Source organism: Mauremys reevesii, linkage group 1 (assembly GCF_016161935.1).
Source record: "Mauremys reevesii isolate NIE-2019 linkage group 1, ASM1616193v1, whole genome shotgun sequence".
In the NCBI taxonomy this organism is placed as follows: domain Eukaryota; kingdom Metazoa; phylum Chordata; order Testudines; family Geoemydidae; genus Mauremys; species Mauremys reevesii.
The window spans coordinates 5,487,862-5,506,212 of NC_052623.1; the positions used below are offsets into that span (position 1 = coordinate 5,487,862).

General features: G+C 45.3%; 2 protein-coding genes across 2 annotated transcripts; both read left to right on the plus strand.

The window, feature by feature from the left end:
• The first annotated feature begins 445 nt into the window (after positions 1-445).
• Positions 446-1,384, plus strand: LOC120392926 (olfactory receptor 52R1-like). Its single transcript, XM_039517583.1, has one exon. It carries the CDS (start codon positions 446-448, stop codon positions 1,382-1,384), a length of 939 nt encoding a protein of 312 aa, XP_039373517.1.
• A 12,233-nt stretch (positions 1,385-13,617) lies between these two features.
• LOC120404316 (olfactory receptor 52K2-like) lies at positions 13,618-14,565 on the plus strand. The gene has a single exon (XM_039536608.1). It carries the CDS (start codon positions 13,618-13,620, stop codon positions 14,563-14,565), a length of 948 nt encoding a protein of 315 aa, XP_039392542.1.
• The last annotated feature ends 3,786 nt before the right edge of the window (positions 14,566-18,351 follow it).

The window sequence follows — 18,351 nt, forward strand, 5'->3', positions numbered from 1 at the left end:
TCATCTCCAAAGCTGTTTTTTGGTAAAAAAAACTTGGCAGTGTAGACAAGGCCTAAGGAACAATGATGGATAACCAGTATCCACACCTGTGTTTCCTGCTGTTGACTGTTAAGGTTTCCCAGACCATGATGTGTACGAGTTACTGAACCATTGAGCACCAGAACACATGGAATTAGTATTACTAGGGTCATGTGTTCATAATTCATTTCTCTGAATAATACAAATGTCATTTTTCAATGTGTGAAGGGGAACCAATCTGCTTCACCCATAGGAATAGCCTCCAGTTGTGCATGTAGTGTCTCATATTAACATTTTCTCTCCATCCAGGCATTTGTACTGCGGCCATCACCTTAGAGTCTGGGCACATACAGGAAGTCAGGGGAACATATGGTAGATGCAGGAGACACCGTTCTACCTCAGAGTTGGACACCTTCTCCCCTACTCCATGTCTGATTCCAACACAACTGACTTCACCAACCCCTCCACCTTCATCCTGCTGGGCATTCCTGGCCTGGAGGCTTCCCACGTCTGGATCTCCATCCCCTTCTGCACCATGTACACCATAGCCATCCTGGGGAACTTTGCCATCCTGTTTGTCGTGAAGAGGGAGAAGAGCCTCCATGGACCCATGTACTATTTCCTCTGCATGCTGGCTGTCACCGACCTGGTCCTGTCCACATCCATCCTCCCGAAAATGCTGGCAATCTTCTGGTTCAATTCCAGGGAGATCAATTTCAGTGCCTGCCTCACCCAGATGTACTTCATTCACTGCTTCTCAGTGATGGAGTCTGGGATCTTCGTGGCCATGGCTCTGGATCGCTATGTGGCCATCTGCCACCCACTGAGACATTCCACCATCCTGACAAACCCCCTGGTGGCCAAGATCGGCCTGGCCGTGCTGCTACGTGGTGGCATGCTCGTACTGCCCTATCCCTTACTGGCTAGTCAATGGCCATATTGCAGAACCAACATCATCCCCCAGCCGTACTGCGCGCATATAGCCGTGGTGAATCTGGCCTGTGACGACACCCGCATCAGTAGTTACTATGGCCTCTTTGTGCTATACTCTGTGATGGGTCTGGATGGGATTTTCATTGCTGTGTCCTATATCCAGATCCTCAGGGCCATCTTCAGGCTCCCCACAAAGGACGCCCGGCTGAAGACTTTTGGTACCTGCAGCTCCCACCTCTGTTCCATCTTAGCCTTTTACATCCCAGGTCTTTTCATCTCCCTCATGAACCGGTTTGGCCAGAATGTGCCCCTGCATTTCCATGTTCTTATTGCCAACCTGTACCTCCTAATACCTCCCATGCTAAACCCCATCATCTATGGGGTGAGGACCAAACAGATCCGGGACAGGCTGCTCCGGCTCATTACTCATTAAGTGGCCTAATGGCTCGGGCTCTGACTCCGAGACTGAACTATGTGCAGAGCTGGCTGGTTATATGGTGCTTGACCCGCTTCTCTGAATCACTGACTGGACAGTCAAAGTGACATTTCATCCTTTCCTGGCCTTACTGTGCTCTGTCCCTGTGACAAACTGAGGAATTGGTTTGTGTACAACTTATTAATTCATATAACTTTCTAATTGCTGGTAACTGGACCCCTGAGGCCCTGTGCCCTGCCCTGTCTATACCCCCATGGCCCTGACCCCTGCCCCAGATCTTTCCACAACTCCCCTCCCCCGTCCCACCTTTCCCCCTAGGGGCCCACCTCTTTTGTTCTCTCCTCTCTCTCTCATCCCCAGCCCCGTCCATGCATGGTTCATCTCCACCTCCCTCCCCACCCCACCCGCTGGGCTCCCTGTTCCAGGGCTGGGACTAAAACTGCTTCAGCCTGAAAAGGAGCCTTCAGTGAGTGCAGTCATGACACAGTGCTGGGACCAACAGGCCAATGAGGAAGCCAGGAAGCTGTATAAAAGAAGTTAAGGTTGGGAGCAGGGTTGTGCTGCAAGCGGGTGAGACTGCATCATACAGCTTGCGGGACGGAGCTCAGCAACAGAGTCCTGAGGGAAGAGAACATCATGTGGCTTATTTCAGCTTGAGTGTGATAGGTGATGAGATCTGTGTTGCTTTCAGCTTCCACCTTAGTGGCATGAACTTTGTATATAAATAGAGGCAGGGTTATAAAGATAATGAACAAGCTTGCCATTAAATTAAATCAAGGCTTCTTAAATGATCCTGAAAATGTTGCCAGGCACTCCCATTAAAAGAAAGGAAAGAAAAGGTAGTGAACCCTTCAAACGGCTATTGTGCATTACTTAACAGATTGACCATTTTCTCCCTATGTTGTATCCCATAAATTTGCATCCGTACACATCGTATTGCTAGTACAGTTTTATTGTTAATTTCAGACACACTAAACAGATTTACATTTAGAGATGTTTCCAAGGTTTGGTCTTGTTTCATTTGGAGCTCCACACTTCTTATTTCTTGCTCTGATAATGCATCAAAATTTTGTGTCACATCTGTCTGTATAAGACCCAAAATCTTACCCAAAGCTGACATTTTTCCTTTTAATGTCTCAACATCAAATGAGTTTATAACTTCAGCACCAATACCAGCTATAATTTATTTCCATATACGATTTTTTAATTTTGTATAATCCTGTGTTCCCATTGTTGTTGCCATGCTTGTAATAGAGGTAAGGCATATGGCATACACTTTGTTGTTGTGCACTTATGTGTATTTGAATTCCTTCCTACCAAATTGTTTGGTCCACAGTAGCTGGGGCTTCAATTATTTCTCCCCTTCTATATGAGAGCTCATCTGCCATGATTCTTGGTGCAGTCTTGTTTACTGGTGTTTGATTAATAAACATAGAAAGACTATACTCCTGACAATATACTCTGTTATTAATTTTCCTGTAGCAACTTACTTTTATTATTATAGATGAATGCACCATTAGACCATACTCCCATAATCTGAGAGCCATTGATTCATTTCATCCCACATGAATATTAGCCAATCCTTTTACATGAATTATGTCTTGGTTAATTTAACAAAGAAATCCATATGTACCAGGCTTGTATTCCCAAGAGAAATCTCTGACACACTTCAAACCAAACACGCTGCTTCAGGAAGAATATACAAACAAATTTATTATCTCTGAAAGATAGATTTAAGTGAGTATAAGTCAAAGCATAACAAGTCGGATTTGGTCAAATGAAAGTATAATATAAGCACGCAGTCTAAACTTTCAACCCTGTTAGACTGGGCAGCAAAATGATGAAGCAGTTTTTCTCACCCCACTGGATATTGCAGTCCTTAATATACAGGTTTGTTCCTTAAACCTGGGCCAATCTCCCTGTTGGAGTCTTGTCTTCTCAATGTCTTAGTTTCTTGCAGCGAAGGTGGGGGCAGGAGAAGGGCCAAGTATGTGTCCACTGTCTGCTTTATGCCATCAATCCATGTGCTTGAGAGCACAAGTCCACACATGTCTGGGGGCACTGCTGAGTCTCTCCAAGCAAGATTGAGCAGTTCCCCTGGTGTGGCCTCATGCAGGTGAGTCATTGCATTGGAGCTCCCTTGCTGGACAATGGCGGTTGATGAGCTATTTGACACCCTGCCTGGGCCTTGGTTACTTTCCTTGCTGTTGCCTCTGGGGAGCTAATATCTGGCTGATTCCCCAACTTACAGCATATTGTAGTGACCACCATACAACACAATTCTCATAACTTCCTATGCATTAATTATACACATTTATGGATAAAGAAATGATTTTCAGAAGATCATAACCTTTCCCCTGGTATCTTACAAGGCATGCTTTATATGTGAGATCACGATTATATGAAAATGGGGAATATGGGGGTTACAGTTGGGAACTGCCACCTGATGTGCCTAGACTACCTCTGAGCCCATTTTCCCTGCCAGCTTGGGACTTCGGTGCCCAGTCTTGTCTGATCCAGACACTCTAGCCTGCTGCAAACACAGATCCAAGTCTGAACCACGTCCCACACAAGCTGCAGGCTTAACTGAAAACAGCGTAAGAAGTGCTCCTGTCTCCAGCTCTCAGATACCCAGCTTCCAATGGGGTCCAAACCCCAAATAAATCAATTTTACCCTGTATAAAGGTTAGACAGGGTAAGCTCATGGATCGTTCACCCCCTATAACACTGATAGAGAGCTATGCACGGCTGTTTGCCCCCTCCCCCAGTTATTAATACATACTCTGGGTTAACTAATAAGTAAAAGCTGACATATGTCACTGTAAGACTTGATTACCCACTTGCCAGCACACAGGTATAGAGGAAGACTTACAGGTAAACAGAGCCCTTTACAACCAGTTATCCTGGTTCATGGGAGCCATCAAGATTCCAAGCCACTATTTATGACCCACACTTTGCATAATTACAATAGAACCTCAGAGTTATATTTCATATTTCTAGTTTCAGATACGAGGATATTTTTTGACAAATAGGATGACCACACTCAGTAGATTATAAGCTGTGTAATGATACCTTACAAGAGAACTATTGCATGAAGCATATTCCAGTTACATTATATTCACACACATTAGCATATTTTCATAACATCATCCGGCGTGCACTGTCACAAGAGTACACTCCCCCAAGGAATAGAATATCACACTCATTTACTGACAGAGAGATCGTCCTTATGGCGGTTATGGCAAAGAAGTCCAGACACCTGGATTCTGTCTTTCATTCTCTATGTGACTTTGCCCAAGTCACTTCTCCCCGTGTCTCAGTTTGCCTGTCTGTATAAAGGGGATAGGCTTGTGTGTTGAACATTCTTTCATGAAAGGTGCTACATGGTATGATCATAGTTACGTATGAGAATTACTGATCTCTGATCCCTTATCTACAGCCCTGTGTGCCTGTAGAAAGTGTTTGTGCCTCCCCTCAGTCATCTATCTCCAGATTTGTCTGTCTATCTGCCCTGCCATCCTGGGCATTTACTTGGTATCAGACCCTATGCAGATCTAGGCATTATCCCTAGCTGTCTTACTAATCAATTATAATTTTCAAATATACACAAATACACAGAGCAATTAATGTCTCTTTGACTCAGCGGACGGGCCAAGATTTCTCATCTCCCTTTGGGAAGTTCCCACAATTACTGTTTACTCCTAAAGCTGGATAAATAGCAGAGAGTGTCTCTGTTCCCCAGCCTGTTTGCTTCCAGATGCTGCTTCTCCCCTAGAAGCTGAGCGAACCCCACTGGGATTGCACAGAGCTATATTATAAACAGTGCACACCTTCGTCAGCTCACAGTGTGGGATGTCGCTGCAGATGCTGGTGTGAGAAAGGAGTGGGACAGAACTACATGAGAAGGATTCCAAGGAAAGAAACTTCCGTGTCAGAATCCACAGGTACCATCTCTTGCTGTTCGACAGACCCGGTACAACACGGGAGTGATGGGTTACAGAATAGGTCTGGTGTCTTTTCCGCTCTGCACAGCCACTAAACATCCCAGGGCCCTTTCCAGAGGGGATGAGTTTGCTCCAGGATCATGGGCGATATGTCCCTCTTTGCTCTGACTCCTTCACTGGCTGATGGCCTCTAGCCCCAAAGTGGCTGTGTTTCAGTGCCACAGTGCATACTTCATGATGAAAGGTGTTAGTAGATGTCCAATTCAAATTTGGAGGGCATGGCAAGTAGTTTGCTCTGGCCCCAATGGGACACAACTCCCCTTGGAGTGAGAAATGAGTAAAAACCTCAAGAGCCAGATGTGCGTTAATGCACAGACACTCTCACCTTCTCTTCTAGAAATGTAGGTCTCTGGCTGTTAATGGGGGGCTGGGTGTGGGGGAGAGGGGCTGTTACCTGATGTTTATCTGCTATAAAGCATGGAGGTGCTAGGACTCCTCACTGGAACAATTATACAAATTTTTCAACATGGGCAAGAAATATTTTCTCCTAGCTTCATTTGAGAAATTAGTTGAACGAGACACCCGGAGTGAGAAATTGCAGTCCAAACGGTAAATGTTTGGCAAATCTATAAGCAAATGAAAATGTGGTCTCTGAATTAGAAGTTTCAGATAGTCTTAACTAATAGTGGTGCCACCAGCACCACCTTCAATGGTCAATCCATTTCTGCATCCCATTCAGATAAGCTCTTTGCTCCAACAATGTCTGTGGCAAGGAGATCCACAGGCCAAAGGTGTATTATCTAAATAATTTTCTTTCATCGGTGCTATATGTTCAGACTTTCAATGGAATTGAATTTTCCGTTGTTCAAGTGTTGTGAGAGACAGTAAATAGAAATGCCTGATGTACTTTCTTTATCTATAGATTCATAGGGTTTAAGGCCAGAAGGGACCATCTGATCATCCAGACTGAATTCCTGTATAACACAGGCCATTAAATTTCACCCACTTACCCCTGTATTGAGCTCCATAGCTTGTGTTTGACTAAGGCCTGGTCTACACTAGGATTTTACATCATGGAATCATAGATCCACAGGGTGAGAAGGGACCACAAGGGTCATCTACTCTAACTCGCTGCCAAGATGCAGGGTTTGTTGTCTCTAAGTCACCCAGGACAGATGGCTGTTCAGCTCCCTTTGGAAAACCTCCAGTGAAGGAGTTTCCACAAGATCCCGAGGCGTCTGTTCCATTGTCCTGTTCTTACAGTTAGGAAGTTTTTCCTGAGATTTCATCTGAATCTGCTCTGCTGTAGTTTGACCCATTGCCTCTTCTCCTGCCCTTGGTGGCAAAAGAGAACAACTTTTGCCCCTCTTTTTTATGGCAGCCTTTCAAGTATCTGAAGACCACTGTCATGTCGCCCCTTAATCTCCTCTTTTCCAAACTAAGCATACCCAGTTCCTTCAGCCTTTGCTCATATGGCTCGTATTCCATCTCTTGAATCGTCCTTGCCTCTCACCTCTGAATCCTTTCCAGTTTCCCTAAATCCTTCCTATACATTGACGACACAAATGGGACACAATACTCCTGCTGAGGCCTAACAAGTACCGAGTAGAGCGGTTCTATCACCTCTGGTGAATTGCACGTTATGCATCTGATAATGCAACAGAAAATTGCATTTGCTTTTTTCGCAATAGCAAAAAAATTGACACTCCTGAGAGATGTAGCTATATCAACCTAACAATGGTGTTGACAGCGTGAGGTCTACCGAAGAATTCTTCATCAACCTAGCTACCACCTCTCAGGGAGGTGGGTTACCTACACTGACAGGGGAACCACTGCCGTCGGGGTAAGTAGTGTCTACACTGAAGTGCTACGGAAGCGGCACTGTAGCGTTTTAAGTGTACACAAGCAGATCTTCCAGAAAAGCATCCAGTCTGCATCTCCAGCCATGGAAAGTTGGAGAATCCACCACTTCCCTTCGCAGTTAACTCCAATGTTTAATCACCCTCAGTGCTAAACACTGGGCCGTTATTTCCAACTGGAATTTGTCTGGTTTCAGCCTCCAGCCATTGGACCTTTCTCTGCCTTTCTCTGCTAGATTACAGAGCCCATTAGTACCCAGGTTTTTCTCCCCATGAAAGCCTCTGCTTGATCATTTTTGCATAAGATAAATAGAGCTCTCTTTACGTCTCTCTCCCTATCTGGCATTTTGTAATGTGGACAGCAGAACTTGACGTAGTCGTTTTCACCAATGCCATGTGCAGAGGTAAAATCCTTCCACTGCTCAAACTCACCACTCCCCTGGTTATGCATCCAAGGATCACATCAGTCCTTTTGGCCACCTCCACACACTGGGACCTGACGATGAGTTGGTTGTCCACAATAACCCCTAAATACTTTTCAGGGTCCCTGCGTTCCATAATACAGTGTCCTAGTCCGTGAGTCGGGCCTGTCTTGCCTGTTCCAAGAGGATAACTTTGAATTTAACTGTATTAAACATTTTGTTTGTTTGTCTGGTCCTAGCTCACCAAACACTCCAGATCAGTTGGTGTGCCTGTGCTGGCCTCCTCATTGTAACCACTCTGACAATCTTGGGTTGTCTGCAAATTTTATGTGCAGTGATTTTCTATTTGCTTCCAGATCCTTCCTGAAAATATTGAATAGCATCAGACCTAGATTTTTCTCCGAATTTTTTCCTCTACTGATGTAAATGCCTTAGAGCAGTGGTCCCCAACGTGGTGCCTGCGGGCGCCAGGGCGCCTGCCGGGGCATTTATGTGCACCCATCTAGTGCCCAGCAGGGGACCTGCCAGGGACAGAGAACTCAGGCTGCGGGCGCGGTGTTCTCTGTTCCCAGTAGGTGTGGGGCCTGCCTAGTGCCCAGCAGGGGAGAGACGCTGGGGCCCCACGCCTGCCAGGGACTGTCAAGGTTCCTTCCCCACTCTGAACTTTAGGGTACAGATGTGGGGACCTGCATGGACACTTCTAAGCTTAATTACCAGCTTAGATCCGGTAACGCTGCCACCAGCCAGAATTCCAGTGTCTGGCACACTCCCTGTCCCCCAAAAACGTTCCCCTCCCTGGTCCGGCTTTAACGCTTTTCCACCAAGTCCCTGGTGATACCGATCCAACCCCTTGGATCTTAACACAAGGAGAAATTAACCATTCCCCCCTCCTTTCCCCCCACCAACTCCTGGTGAGTCCAGACCCAATTCCCTGGGATCTTAAAACAAGAAAGAAAAAAATCAATCAGGTTCTTAAAAAGAAAGCTTTTAATTAAAGAAAGAAAGGTAAAAGTTATCTCTGTAAAATCAGGATGGAAAAATACTTTACAGGGTAATCAGATTCTTATGACCCAGAGGAACCCCCACTCTAGCCTTAGGTTCAAAGTTACAGCAAACAGAGGTAAAATCCTCTCAGCAAAAAGGAACATTTACAGGTTGAGAAAACAAACATAAGACTAACACGCCTTGCCTGTGCTACTTACAAGTTTGAAACATGAGAGAGTATCAGAGGGGTGGCTGTGTTAGTCTGGATCTGTAAAAGCAGCAAAGAATCCTGTGGCACCTTATAGACTAACATGAGAGACTGATTCAGAAAGATTTGGAGAGCCTGGACTGATGTCCTGTCCCTCTTAGTCCCAAGAGCAAACAACCCCCAAAACAAAGAGCACAAACAAAAGACTTCCCTCCACCAAGATTTGAAAGTATCTTGTCCCCTTATTGGTCCTCTGGTCAGGTGTCAGCCAGGTTTACTGAGCTTCTTAACCCTTTACAGGTAAAAGAAAGATTAACCCTTAACTATCCGTTTATGACAGGGACAGAGAACTCTGGGGCTGCAGGCTGCGGGTACCGGTGTTCTCGGTCCCTGGCAGGTGAGGGGCTGCGGCTTAAGCCAGAGAGAAGCCGCGTCCCCGCGCCGGCTGGGGACAGAGAACTCTGGGGCTGCAGGCGCTGGTGTTCTCGGTCCCCGGCAGGTGCGGGCCCCACCAAGTGCCCAGCAGAGAAGAGAATCTGGGGCCCCGCACCGGCTGGGGACAGAGTACTCCAGGGCTGCGAGTGCTCTGTCCTCGCGGCTTTTCTCCGGCTTCTCTCATCTCTCTGCATTCATATATTCTGTAATATTAAATATGTTTTTTTGTATTATTTAATGTACAAATACAAAATAAGCCTTGTAAAATTGTTGGCGCCTGCCACGCTCGTCTGAAAACATGCATGTGCTACTGGTCACACAAAGGTTGGGGAGCACTGCCTTAGAGAAATCAACATCTATTGCATCTGCATGGTTTCCTCGATCAGCCAAACATGTCCTCTCGTTAACGGATGGAATTTGGTTTCTTTGACAAGACTTGCTTTTCACACACCCTTTTGTTAATTATATTCCTGGCATTTTTTCTAACTAATCCCAGACCAGGTTTTCCATTGTTTCCTAACTTCATCAAATTTGTTTTTAAACTTTCCCTTTTTTAAACAGTTTATATTTAACACAGAACTGTCCCTCTTCTTTTTTTTTTCCTTTGGTTTTCTGCTGCCTGATTGTGTACTTCTGGTTCCGATTTCGGAGTGTGGTTGATTGGTCAGTTGGTAACTCTAGTATTTGTAACTCTACTTTAGATTCTGTTTAACATCCTGCTTGACAGCTAATGGACTGGAAAGTATTTCATCATCTCTTGTGATGATTCTTTCCAAGTGTGACAAAGTGGGGCCGTTCTTAATGTTCCCTCTGAATAATGGGGGGGGGGCTCAGTTCCTGGCCACCCTCTGTCTCCTGGCAACTAATGGCCAGGCCCTTCCCCCCCTGGAAGGGGATGCTAAAGATGTTGGAGACAAAGGTCAGGTGACCTCGTGGCCCGGGAAAGAGACAAAGTCCGGAGAGGAGGGGCTGGAGGGGGTTGGCAGTCTGGTGCTGGCTGGGGACGAGGAGTGAAGTAGAGACATGCAGGTCTGGGATGGTGAGCAGTGGCTTCAGAACTTTAGGATGCAGAAAGCCACCTTTTCATGCTCTCTGTATGTGTATATATATCTCCTCAGTATATGTTCCAGTCCATGCATCCAAAGAAGTGGGCTGTAGCCCATGAAAGCTTATGCTCAAATAAATGTGTTAGTCTCTAAGGCATCACAAGTACTCCTGTTCTTTTTGCGGATACAGACTAACATGGCTGCTACTCTGAAACCATTCCAATTTTGGCACCAGACCACCTTTCGATGGAGTACATGAATTGGAAGGTGTATTTCTCCATGGTGTTGCGGGTGCTCATGGATCACCACAACCATTTCACTGATATCACTGCAGGGTGGTCCAGAAAAGTGCATGATGCACAAATCTTCAGGAACACCAGCATTTCCAGAAAGCTGGAAGTGGGCACTTTCTTTCCAGATCAGAAGATCCCTGTAGAGGATGTCAAAATACCCATAGTGATCCTAGGAGCCTGAGGTACCCGTTAATGTCATGGATCATGAAGCCATACATGGGAACCCTAGATAGCAGTAAGGAGCATTTCAACAATAGGCTGAGTAGGGACAGGATGACCATGGAATGTGCATTTGGCAGATTAAGAGCACATTAGTGATGCCTTTATGGCAGGTTAGATCTCAATGTGGATAATGTTCCCATGGTCATAGCCACATGTTGCATGTTCCATAATATTTGTGAAGTAAAGTGGACTATTGAGGCAGAACGCTTGGCTGCTGATTTTGAGCAGCCAGATACCAAGGTTATTAGAGGAGAATAATGGAGGGGCAATTTGGGGGGCTTTGAGGCAGCATTTTTAAGATGAGGAGCGGTAATGTTTGTTGCTATGCTTGGGATTGCAATGCATAATGAAGTTTTGGTTGGTAGGATGCAGTTATGATTGTTCTGGCCCAGGATTCAATGTATATGCCCACACAGAGAGACACATATACATTCCTGCGGAGGGGGGGAGGGGACACGTACCAGGGGAGGGCTGATTTCTAGAGCTGAGCGTAAGTCTAGCTGTTGTTTTAAAAGCTGTCTGCGGGGGTGGAGCATAGGGGGAAGCGTGAAATCCCAGAAACTGGAAATGGATGTGCGGGTAAAGTCTGGGATGCGCATGGGACAGAGCTCTGAATGTGCTGAAGGGGATGGTAGACACACATCTCCTCAGTTTGGAAGTTTTTGAGGGACTGCAGCATGTTGATTTTCTGCTCCAAAACTTTTATGAGCCTCAGTGTTGCATCCCTAGTGTATGCCGCATTCTTTCCTGCTTGTTGTTTTCCCTCCACAGAACTCTGTTTTGTCTTCTCTGCATCACAGAACTGCAGCACCTCCCTTTCAAGGACATATCTGGTGAAACATAAGTTACAATAAATAGAAGCATTCTTTTTAAGTACACGTACAGCATTGAAATGCTACATTAAAATACACCACTGGTAATGCACCAATCACTTTCTGGCTGTCCCTTGACAAGCACACATGCCAATGAACACTGCCAGGATGGTGAGTGTTCCCAGGGCTGGAGGACATTGTGCGTGAGAGAAAAGCAATGTGAAAGGGGTTGCAGGACACTTCTAAGGGGACAACACTCTAAAGTTTCCCACCCATTTCCACATGCAGGGGTCACTGTGGCAGAGATCTCTCTCCTGAGGGTAAGCAAAGAAGCCAGGGTGCAGCTACTCCATGCTTGCGGCTTCTGACCCAGTCCCTATGCACCTCGTCTGTGTGATGTTTGGTCTTTGCCCAAGTAAATGCAGAATGGGGTGGGAAAGTGTCCTTCAATGGGAGAAGGAACAAAGCAACTCTGCCAAGGACCCTCTGGCAGAGGATTGTGGAATCCTGTGAAATCTCCGTGTGCATCAACACGCTGTTCCACTGTCTTGCCTAGCTGTACTGGGAAATGCCCAACACACAGAAACCCAGCCAGCCTTGTACATTTCTCCGCCTTCAACCCACCTCCACGCTTCACAAAGCGAAACCACTTACCAGGGATCTCCTCTCCTACTTCTGGCTCACCTGATTGGAACTGCCAAGACTGGCTGGACATCTCCAGAGTGGAGAACAGCTCCTGACTGAACACAGCACCGGGCGACCCCGGCACGGGCTCCATGTCTTCTAATGCCTCCAGCTCTTCATCGATGGCTTTCTCCTGTGGTTTAAGTCCAGTTTGAATCGGCTCCAGCCCTGCCGATATCCATGAGGGTCTTGGCTGTGGAGGTGGGGTCGCTCCCAAGAATAGCGTCCAACTCCTTAAAAAAGGCGAGGTCTGGGGGACAGCACCGGATTGATCATTTGTCTCCCTTGCCTTCTGGTACACATCCCTCAGCTCCTTCACCTTTCCTCTGAAATGCACTGTGTCCTGATCACAGCTCTTTCCCCACAAGCTACATGAAATCTGCATACAGGCATCAAAATTCCTACAGCAAATGCTCCAAAACTTTTATGCTCTCCAGATGGGACTGCACAGCTTCCTCTCCCCATATACTGAGCAGATCCCACAGCTCCACAGTGGCCCAAGCGGGAGAGCATTTGCTGTGCGGAGCTGCCAGGGCCACCTAGGAAGAGGTGATGTGAGCGCTCCATGCCGTGGAAACGGGAAGGGGGATTTCTAAATACCTAGGCCTTTAAAGGGGGAAGGGTGGAAGGTGTTTACCTCGATGCAGGACAGAGGAGTTGAAACTGCTTACCAGAGTCGCCAGGATGGGCATTGTCAGACTCCTTCAGGAGGCCAATTACAGAGATAAAATCAAGTGCCAGTGTCTACACTGGCACTTCAGTAACAAAACTTTTGTGTAAAAAGCCTTACAACTCTCGATAAGATGGTGTTATTGCCTCACTGAAACTGAGGAGTTCCATCGTTAAAAGTGGCTTTGCAGTCTGTACACCGCCGCTGTTTCTTCTCCAAAAGCTCTTTTTTTGGTGAAAAACTTGGCAGTGTAGACAAGGCCTAAGGAACAATGAATAACCAGAATCCACACTTGTGTTTCCTGCTGGTGCCTATTAAGGTTTCCCAGAAAACAATGGGTAGGAGTTACTGACACATTCAGCACTGTAATACATGGAATTGGCATTAGTAGGATCATGTGTTCATAATTCGTTTCTCTGAATAATGAAAATGTCATTTTTCAGTGTGTGAAGGGTGACCAATCTGCTTCACCCATAAGAACAGCCTCCAGTTGTGCATGCAGTATCTCACATTAACGTTTTCTCTCCATCCAGGCATTTGTACTGCGACCATCACCCTAGAGACTGGGCACATAGAGGAGGTCAGGGTGACGTACGGTACATGCAGGTGACACCCTTGTGCCTCAGAGTTGGACACATTCTCACCTACTTCATGTCAAATTCCAACACAACTGATTTCACCAACCCCTCCACATTCATCCTGCTGGGCATTCCTGGCCTGGAGGCAGCCCACATATGGATCTCCATCCTGTTCTGCACCATGTACACCATAGCCATCTTGGGGAACTTCACCATCCTGTTCATAGTGAAGACGGAACCGAGCCTCCATGGGCCTATGTACTATTTCCTCCTCATGCTGGCCATCAGCGACCTGGGCCTGTCTACATCCATGCTACCCAAAATGTTGAGCATCTTCTGGTTCAATTCCAGGGAGATCAGTTTCAGTGCCTGCCTTACCCAGATGTACTTCATTCACTGCTTCTCAGTGATGGAGTCTGGGATCTTCGTGGCCATGGCTTTTGATCGCTATGTGGCCATCTGCCATCCCCTGAGATATTCCACCATCCTGACAAACCCAGTTGTGGCCAAGATCGGCGTGACTATGGTGCTACGTGGTGGCATGCTTGTACTTCCCTATCCCTTCCTGGCGAGGCAATGGACATATTGCAGAACCAACATCATCCCCCAACCATACTGCGTGCATATAGCCGTGGTGAATCTGGCCTGTGACGACACCCGCATTAGTAGTTACTATGGGCTCTTTGTGCAATTTTCTATGACAGGTCTGGATTTGAATTTCATTGCCGTGTCCTATATCCAGATCCTCAGGGCCATCTGCAGCCTCCCCACAAAGGACGCCCGGCTCAAGACTTTTCGGACCTGCAGCTCCCATCTGTTTGCCACCTTAGCCTTTTACATCCCAGGTCTCTTCATCTCCCTCATGAACCGGTTTGGCCAGAATGTGCCCCTGCATTTCCACGTTCTCATTGCCAACGTGTACCTCTTGATGCCTCCCATGATAAATCCCATCATCTACGGGGTGAGGACCAGGCAGATCCGGGGCAGGTTACTCCAGCTCTTTACTCATACAGGGGCCTAATGGTTTCTCCTCGGGCTCTGACTCTGAGACTGAACTACGTGCAGAGCTGGCTGATTATATGGTGCTTGACCCGCTTCCCTGAATCACTGACTGGACCGTCAAAGTGACATTTCATCCTTTCCTGGCCTTACTGTGCTGTGTCACCATGACAAACTGAGGAATCAGGCTGTGTACAACTTATTAAGTCATAGGGTTCCCCCCTTTCTAATTGCTGGTAACTGGACCCCTGAGGCCCCGTGCCCTGCCCTGCTTATACCCCCATGGCCATTACCCCTGCCCCACCTCTTTCCACAATGCCCCTCCTCGTCCCACCACTTCCGCCAAGGCCCCACCTCTGTTGCTTGCTCCTCTCCTCCCCTCCCCAGCACCATCCACTCCTGGTTCATCTCCACTTCCCTCCCAAATGGGCTCCCTCTACTCCAGGCCTGGGACAGAAACTGCTTCAGCCTGATAAGGAGCCTTCAGTGAGAAGCCAGGAAGCTGTATAAAAGCAGCTGAAGTTGGGAGCAGTGTTGTGCTGCAGGCGGGCGAGACTGTGCAACCTACAGCTTGTGGGCCCTAAAGCTCAGCTACAGAGTCCTGAAGGAAAAGACCATTTTGTGGCTTATTTCAGCTTGAGTGTGACAGGTGATGAGTTCAGCTTCTGCATTTGTGGCAGGGAGTTTCTTTATAAACAGAGGCAGGGTTATTAAGATAACAAAAAACTTGCCATTAAATTAAATTAAGGGTCCTTACATGATCCTGAAAGTATTGCCGGGTCCTCCCATTAAAAGAAAGGAAACAAAGGGTTGTGAACCATTCAAAAGTTCTTTGCCCTTTACTTAACAGATTGACCATTTTCTCTCTATGTTGTATCCCATAAATTTGCATCTGTGCACATCGTACTGCTAGTACAGTTTTATTGTTAATTTCAGACACACAAAACAGATGTACATTTAGAGATGTTTCCAAGCCTTGGACTTGTTTCAACTGGAGTTCCACACTTCTTATTTCTTGCTCTGATAATGCACCAAAATTTTGTGTCACGTGTCTGTATTACCCCCAATCTTACCCAAAGCTGACATTTTCCCTTCTAATGTCTCAATATCAAATGCGTTTATAACTCCAGCTTCAGCACCAAAACCACCTATGATATATTTCCATATACGATTTTTTATTTTGTATAATCCTCTTTTCCCATTGTTGTTGCCATGCTTGTCTTAGAGGTAAGGCATATGACATACACTTTGTTGTTGTGCACTTATGTGTATTTGAATTCCTTCCCACTGTATTGTTTGGTCCTGGGAGCTCATCTGCCATGATTCTTGGTGCAGTCTTGTTTACTGGTGTTTGATTAATAAACATAAAAAGACTATACTCCCGACAATATATTCTGTTATTAATTTTCCTGAAGCAACTTACTTTTATTATTATGGAAGAATGCACCATTATACCATACTCCCATAATTTGAGAGCCACTGATTCATTTCATCGCACATGAATTAGCCAATTCATGTAAATGAATTACATCTAAGGTGACTACATCAAATCCCAAACTCCAAAAGGTGCAGTTCAGAGTGCACACATTGAGATTATTTTTATTATAATTAAATCTAAACATTAGCCAATCTTCTCCCCTTAGTATGTACCAATATCTCTTTGGATTTTAGATATTCCCATGTGAAATTTTTGACATTTTCCCACAATATTTTAAATTTTATCTTAAAAAGGTTTTTCTTCACATCTGGATTTATTTGGTCCTGTTTTTCCCATTCTGTTCCACAAGTAGTTTAATGTATTATTCCCTTCAATTCATACCTCCATCCTAGAGGTGTTCCCATATCTATATCCATGTACACTTAAACTTTCCCAAATATTTATAAAACATAAAAGAAAAAGAAAACTTATTTTCACTCTCAAGGGTGCCATTGATTTTTTTTTAATTATTAGGATCCTTGATATTTAATCCATAGTGTTATTATTTTAAACATTTACACTAACCTTTTTCTATTTTCGTTCGAGCTCCGGTATTTTTTCCCCTAAAATATAATGCACACAACACAATTTTTCTACCAAGCAAAAAATGCAAAGCCAAGCAAGCATAATCAGCAAGCCAGTTACAAAAATCACAGCATCGTGTTTACACTCCAAATCCAAGGTCTGTCCAGGCTAGTCTCGGGTGCAGTGGAGCATTCCTTCCCTCCACTGGTTAATCTGCATTACAGTAGGGGAAGTTTATTAATGATGGAAAATGGTCCATCCCAACTAGAGTCCAGGTCAGGATTTTTCGATGTTAATGATAAATACATTAATCTAGCCCTGATTTTCCATAGTGTACTGTCCTGAGCCAAACTAGAATGTACATAGTCTCTTGCATTTTCAATGGCATCAGTCAATTTAAACTCCATTTTCTTAAGTTCTCTTGCTAAGTTTCTCCCCTATTGGGTAACTGACACCTCTTTTTCTTCTCCTCCTGGGTATAATAAAGGGCTCCACAATCTTATAGGCCTTCCAAAGAGAATTTGATAAGGTTGGTAGCCAGTACCCAACTGATTACTATTCCGGATGGCTGCCAACACCATTGGTAGTTTATCTACCCAATCTTGGCCAGTTTCTTGCACCACTTTGCGTAGGGATTGCTTAATAGTTGGTTAATCCTTTCTACTGTCACCGACAATTGAGGATGATAGGGGATATGTAGTTTTTGCTTTAATCCTAAAGTTTTTAATAAACTTTGAATTACTATTCCTATAATATGAGGCCCATTGTATGAATCAATTACTTTTGGAGTCCCGTCTTTTCTCAGGTTTAGCCTCGTGTTTTATAGCTTGAGCTCTACTAACTACCATAACCTCCAAAACTTTCTGTGCTGCTAATTTAGCTAAAGCATCAGCTTTATCATTTCAATACTTTTTATTCCCTTCTTACTTTTGATGACCTTTAATATGCCTTCCTCTTAATTTTCCTGGGTGTTCTTTCAGCCAATCATAGATAAATTTCCAATTCTTCTTTTGCACCAAATTTTCACCCTCAGCTCTTTCCCATTGGTTCTTTTTTCACATCCCAATCCAATAAAACAGTCCCTGTATTACAAAGTCTGAATCCATATAGACATGAAGTCAGATTGCAACATTACTTTTTCTAAGAGCCCTGAGCTGAAGTCATGCCCATAGAACCAGAAATTGTCTTCCCATTAACTTGTACAGCAGTGCATCCCATGTATCGTTTACCCCTCTCATGGGCTTAACACTCCATTTATCGGGTGTGCTTTTTAAACTAACTTCAGTTTGGTTTCTGGAAGTGGCCATTTATGCTCTTCTCCTATCGTCAGAAGGGCATATGGTAACATCATTGCTCGTTTGTTATTCTTATAAGTAACATCTCTGCTAGTTAGCATTATGGTCCATTGGGCCACACTGCTATTTGATACTTCCATCCCCTGCAGTTTTGCTCATAAAATGTACTTCAGAGGAGAGTGAGGTGTTTGTAATACCATAGTCCCTGTGCCAGTAGTCAAAGCAAAAGACTCAATGGCCCACAAGGCAGCTAAACATTCTTTTTCACAAATTCCAAACTGCTGCTCTGTAGGGGTTAATCTTCTAGACTTGTACGCTACCGGCATTAACTGTCCCTTATCACTTTCCTGTCATTTAGGACAGAAGAATGCCATGCACTGCTACAGGCTGGGGACTGACTGGCTAAGCAGCAGTTCTGCAGAAAAAGACCTGGGGATTACAGTGGATGAGAAGCTGGATATCAGTCAGCAGTGTGGCCTTGTAGCCAAGAAGGCTAATAGCATATTGGGTG

Excerpts from the sequence above, each read along its gene's own strand:
- LOC120404316 (XM_039536608.1), top strand. The coding sequence starts at position 13,618 with ATGTCAAATTCCAACACAACTGATTTCACCAACCCCTCCACATTCATC.
- LOC120392926 (XM_039517583.1), top strand. The coding sequence starts at position 446 with ATGTCTGATTCCAACACAACTGACTTCACCAACCCCTCCACCTTCATC.